Genomic DNA, 6,423 nt, shown 5'->3' on the forward strand with positions numbered 1-6,423 from the left:
CATTCCATCAACATTAATAAAGTTGCAATGTCTAAACACCTGTAGAATATGTCACAGACCGTGAAAGTGATGTTTTGATTGATATTGACACCATATTAGCAACATTACTACAGTATTGTTGTCAACAAAGTAAAGATTTATTTTAAAAGCGACACATAACGCTTTAATTTCAAAATAAAAGCCCTCCAGCGTTTTTCTGTGGATAGATTTTCTTCATTGGTTAATATGAGTCTTTTATTCTGAAATATTTATTTAACAAACAGCAGAACAGCCGGAAACCACCTCAAAAGCATTTCCTGCATCTCCGCCTTCCCGGATTTAACGCGCTGAATTAAAAAAAGTCAAAGCTCTAAAGATATTTGCTCGTATTTTAGTTTAACAGTTATCATTATTATCTAGATAGACATTTTGCTGTTTACAGGAGCGCATCTGTCCACCGCCAGCGTCCCGGAAAAAGGTTTGTATCTGATGGTGTAGTTACCTGATTAGCTATTGCTAGCTAGTAGCATGTATGGAGTTTCCATGTACTTAGTTGATAAACAAAGCATCGTGAAAGTCCCAGTCTTGTGAGTTCTGTTTGTTTAAAGGGATTTATCAGTTGCACACATACACACTATGAATGCTAAGTATTACCTGAATGAACATGTTAATGAACATTGACATTGTTCCATAATAGTTAGCTAGTGGAAAAGTGTGTAGTTATTGTTTGTTGTATGTTTTGATCGGGAATCCTCTCCAGCTGTGTGTAATTGTGGACAGAAAGTCTTCGAAGTGAATACAGGCTAGTATCAATGCCTTTGTTTGAAAGTACACGTGGTTTGTTATTGTGCAAAGTTGGTGATTGTCACTTGTTTTACATTGTGGTGGTTATTGTTGCAGGTTTGGAGGTGTGTTTATTGACGGATTCAATGTACACGATCTCCGACATCAATGCGTTATGACTAAATAAGTTATAAGATAAACGTTTTGTTATATCATTGGATGTTACAAGATATATATTCTTTATATGTTCATGGTATATTTATCATTGAGTAACCCACAAGAAAAGATTATATTCTTTTTAAATTGTATTTCTATGTAGAGTTTTTCCCCAGACAGTGTTTTGGTTGGTTAGTGCCTTGCTGTTGGCAACGCCCACAGAAACCCACCTGTGTTGTGATTAGTTCCTTGTTTTTAGACACGCCCACAGAAACCCACATGTTGGCCCATATATTTGAGTTTCTCTCTGCAGCGAACCTCTTTCTTTTTTGTTTAACAAGAGAGTACAATCTGCTTCTAACAGTAGAGCCAATTGGATTGAGCTTGGAGGACCCCTCAGAGGATTCAGCGAAGTTTGATCTCCAAACCAGTTGATTTTGTTGTGAAGGTGAGTGTTTTGTATTTAATTTAATTTCCATTTAGCCTACTTATAAAACATTATGTGGTCAATAATGTTGCAGTGAGTCATTGTGTTTCGGTTTAAGAAGTGGTTTTAAGTCAAAGCTTGGTTGATTGTAACTGTATACTTTTATCAAATTAAGAATGTAAGTCATCGGACATCTGAATCAGTTATAGAAACATAGAGCATAGAACATGTTACATTATATCTGTACAGAGACCGGACCAAACTCTTTATGTTGAGTGTTGATCGAACAGCAGCATAACCTGGCACTGATCCATCCAGAAAACAAGCTTTTTAAAAGTTGCTTGTCGTCTTTTGGTGCAACCTGAGAAAAGCATGAATTCGTACTTTTTTACGAATTGGCATTATTATATAGGTAGTTCGGCACACTTTTGTTCCATTTCCGTCTCTTTTAAGTGATCGCCTCTTCGTGTTCGAGAGGGTTTTTTTCTGTATTTTCGGTAAATTAATACATTGCAGAATTATAGGAAGAGCTTCTTTGCACCATGGGCAGTCCATGCATGTCAAACACTACAATTGGTTCCATGCAAGGTTTGTACATGTAAATGATATGCATGCAAACAGGTTTCACTTTAAAACAACAGTTATTGTGTAGTCTGGGTGCCATACATATGCGTATCAGCTGCTTGATTAGACTGCAAATGCCAGTTTGACGAAGAATGACCCACCTATGGCCCATTAACTGGCACAAGAATATGTAAATGAGCTTTACCATTAAACTGTTAAAACACTACAATGTTCAGTATAAATCAAATTTGTAATACTCATCAGCTGTGATGTATTTACATTTAATGTTTTTATACCAAACATATTTAAAAATTATGGTGTTCTGGAAATTAAAGGGTTTGGTATAATTCTATTTAATAATTTAAGTGATATACAGTAGGTTATGTGCACACAGTAATCATAGGTCAAAACAGTATAAATTGTAATGAATTGTAAAAGGCGGAACTGGTCAAATGAAGAGTTGTTTGGGAGCCTAAAGAGTCGGAACTTCTTCTATTACAGATGAGTCTGTGCTGCTGGGTTGTGTCATATAATTTATGGTTCTGGCCCACTTGAAACCCAACTGCACTTGGCTGCTCTAGTTGTTTGCAACTCTGGGTCACTATATCGGTACAATGAAGTTTTCAGGGGCGTACAATTGTCGTTATTAATCAATTGGGCTTATATATTTTCAGATGTTGCGTGAAAGATCCCTTCGTCCATCTCAGGCAGCGCAGCAGAACACAGCTGGCAATATTGTCGGTATGTAGCAAGTTATTTGTTTTCTACATGCTGTCCTTATGTGTGTAAGGTGTATATTGTTGCATTATTTCTTTGCAGGATGGTGTATAATTATTTTGTCTACATAAATAATGCTGTGTTAAGTTTCATTGTGTGGTGTCTTTGTGTGTTTATCAATAGTTTGCGGAACAGGATATTGTTATAAAGTAGAAAAATGGCCAATTTCCTCCTTTACTGGGCGAAAGCACAAGTTGGTCATGCCTCCTGACTCTCCAGACAAGAAGGTATTATTGTTGATAGAGTTAATGAACAAAGTACTAAATCTTGTGATAATTTGTGATTTTTATTCTAAAAATATCCTTTCTGTTGTTCCAGTTTGTCCTGCTTGTTGGATGCTCCCATCTACGAGCCATTGCAGATGGTAACGTGAAGATGCCAGAGGGGCTTTCCTTTGGCATCATGTCGACGCCGGGGGCCTGTGCAGCTGAGTTGCGGACGGAGGTGATGAATTCTGTTGTCCCGCGAACACCTGATGTCGTCTGTCTTTTGGCCCCAAGCAACGACCTCGAAGCGAGCCGAACCATAGACGAGGCAGGGGTAGCTTTTGGCAAGCTCCTGTACAGTGTCTGCAGTCTGTGGCCTCAGGTATTATATCTGTGGTATTAAAATGAATGTTTATGTATGAGCTGTTAATGTGTATGACGTTTTAGTCATTAACATCTATTTTAAAACAGGTGATGGTGTTGGATTTTCCTCCGAGGTTGAATGTAGCTGTGGATCTGCAGGACCAACTGAGGCAAGAGTTTCATCGTGTGGCTGCACGTGCAGGTATGTTTAAAGAAAGAGTTTAAGTACAGTTACAAGTTTAACAAGTTGTATACTCCTGGGCACACTATTTGAATACATTTTAATGTTCCATATTAGTCGTTATGGTTTCATGCTAACTACTTAAAAACCTTTTTAAGATTATACATTTGTTGTTGGCAATAATCATATTATTTCCATAATATTTATTATGATTTTTGAATAACTAAAAGGTATAACTTTCCTGATATTCATTATGATTATGTAAATATTTAAAAACAAATAATTAAAATAAGTTTCATTGTAGGTTGGCAATATATTGTAAACACAGTGTCAAAATATTCAATTTCAGTAATGTATGATGTTTCTTATTTTTTTAAGGTGTCAAGTACGTCTCTACTGCTGAGCATTTTCCAGTGCACAACCTTAAGCTGTGGAGCCAAGACGGCGTAAGTATATATGTTGTGACATGGCAAATGCATAAGTGCGATGTACCCTTTTTGTCGTTGATATAAGTTCAAATCATACAGATGCGTATTGATTGTAAGATATTTGGGTTTAATTACTGTAAAATTACTTATTTTGCAGGTTCATTTGAGTGACAGTGAGGGAATGGGCATTTTGGCAAAGCTGTTCTGGACTTCTGCTCATCTGCACCTGGAGACAACTGCACCAAAGCCACAGGTTGCTCCTGAGACATCACTGCCTGCTAGAAGATTCTCTCCAAAGGTGGTCGTGAAGGAAGAGGTCGCTGCAACACAGCCATGTCAAACAGACGAAGAAGGATATATGACTGTTAGTTACAGCAGCAAGGTAAGATGTTGCACACTGTAATAAAATGATTGAGATTGTGTGGAGAAAGTGATATATAATATGGTATCTTTGTAATTGACAAAGGGTTCTAATTATGCTATTTGTAATTACAGAGACAGCATTCTTGGGAACCTAAGCAGTCCCATGGAGCACCCAAGATGAGGATTGTTCAGCAACAGGTTTGTTATGTTTGTATTATGCGTTAATTATTAGGATATATTTATTGATTGTTTGTTTATGGATTACCTATAGGTTAGGTTTTGCTCATTAATATATAAATAGTTATACTTTAATAATTTCAAACACTGAAAAAATACATGATTTTCAAAGCTGTTTTTTCACTGCATTTTTTTAAAGGTGGAGGCCATGCCACCAAATGTGGATGTCTCTCCACAGGCGTCAACTTCCAGGGCCGTGGTTGTGGAAGAACAGGGTCATCGTATGTCAACAAGAACTGTCAAAGGTAAGAGTGAGGCGAATATTAATGCTTGCATGTGTTTAGCAAAATTCCAATCGCCTATTGTTGCTGGGACTGATGTCAGAGAAACAGCATTGCACAGTAATGTGAATGAAGGGCTAGCATGTAGTCTTGTGGCAGCAATCAAACATGGGATTGCTCCTGTATGTACATGGAAAGGGTGAAGATGTTGATTGCATCCTTCTAGAAGGGAGCAAAATAGCAAAGGCAATGCAGCAAAGTAATGCTATGACAAAAAAAAATTGTTAAGTTGACAAAACAGCATGGTGTGTTTGGCAGTAACTGGGAGGTTAATATTGGGCTTCCAAAGTACAGTGAAACAGAGCTGATAGATGAGCATACAGTAATGAGCGAAACTATGGAAAACATTTCAAGACAGATAGAATGTGTCTGTTGCACCTCCATGGTGCATTTAGTACCATAATTCAGCACAAAGATTATTATGTGGTGTGTCTGGGTTGGCATCCAATATTGGCAGGTCTGTGGCTGTTTTCAACACATGCCTTGGTGACCTGATGTTTCATATCACAAATCTAAGCTAGTAGAAAAGTGTGTAATTATTTGTGTTTGTTGTATGTTTAGATCGAGAATCCTCTTCAGCTGTGTGCCAGTTTGGACAGAAAGTCTTCAAAGTGAATACAGGTTAGTATCATTGCCTTTGTTTGATAGTACATGTTGTTGTTGTTGTTGTTATTGTGCAAAGTTGGTGATTGTCACTTGTTTTACATTGTGGTGGTTATTGTTGCAGGTGTGGAGGTGTGTTTCTTGACGGATTCAATGTGCCTTGGGCTTGAAGACACGATCTCCAACATCAATGCGTTTGTGCATCCTGGAACAACTGGTTCTCGCAGTTTGTCCCAGAACATCGATCATTTTAAGAAGTTAAGTGGAGGGGCGATAGTTGTTATCCACCTCGGGACCAACGACATTGCCACTGGTGTAAGTCCCAGTTTGCTTGTGCAGCACATGGATTCTTTGATACATGGAATTCAGCGCGGACGTGAGGACATACACTTTGCCGTTTGTTCCGTGTTGCCTCGACCTGTGGATCAACATAACACCAAAGCACTGCTGAAGCAGTTCAACGCACTGATGGAGAGGAAGACAACACAGATGTGTAATGTCACATTTCTGCGTACCAACAAATATTTTCTTTCAAGAGGGGAAGTTCTTTGTCATTTGTTTGACAGGGATGGTTTGCATTTGAACCTGAAGGGCAAAGACATTTTGTTTTCTTATTTCAAGAAGTTTTTGTGGCATTTCTGTCGTCATGAGTAGTTGTCTACGGGTGTTTTCACACTTGTTCCCTTTCAATCCTCCAAAGGAACTCAGAGCGATGACTCAGCATTTTGTGTGCATATGTCAACACTCCAAAAGAAATTTTAACCCTCTGAAAGGAACCGTACTCAGACTTCTTCGTGAGGTGGTATAACTACGGTTAGTTTCAAGTTCGCGTTGATGCATGCTTAATCTGTGTATTGTGAACACAAAGTGCTCCAGGTGTGCGTTGCCTTTTCCCAATATATTTTAGCTTTCTAGAATTTGCTTGTATTTTGTTTTGTGACGTTCATTTCTATAACACTTTGACTGAGGTAGCAGTCATTTAGAGAAGTTCTATAAAAATGTGTATTGCTCATAATGTGTTATGTCAATTTAAATTTAAATAAAAAAAACTACTTTATGAAGTAAATGTCATGAG

At 37.9% G+C, this 6,423-nt stretch overlaps 1 protein-coding gene across 1 annotated transcript; it reads left to right on the top strand.

Annotated features, from left to right (window-relative positions):
* The first annotated feature begins 250 nt into the window (after positions 1-250).
* LOC141777738 (uncharacterized) lies at positions 251-6,423 on the top strand. Its single transcript, XM_074652253.1, has 11 exons — positions 251-457; positions 2,584-2,650; positions 2,810-2,913; positions 3,005-3,274; positions 3,364-3,457; positions 3,815-3,882; positions 4,022-4,246; positions 4,360-4,425; positions 4,604-4,709; positions 5,307-5,366; positions 5,473-6,423. Exons 2-11 carry the CDS (start codon positions 2,584-2,586, stop codon positions 6,000-6,002), a joined length of 1,590 nt encoding a protein of 529 aa, XP_074508354.1. The 5' UTR covers positions 251-457; the 3' UTR covers positions 6,003-6,423.

Source organism: Sebastes fasciatus, chromosome 11 (genome assembly GCF_043250625.1).
Source record: "Sebastes fasciatus isolate fSebFas1 chromosome 11, fSebFas1.pri, whole genome shotgun sequence".
NCBI classification, from domain to species: Eukaryota; Metazoa; Chordata; class Actinopteri; order Perciformes; family Sebastidae; genus Sebastes; species Sebastes fasciatus.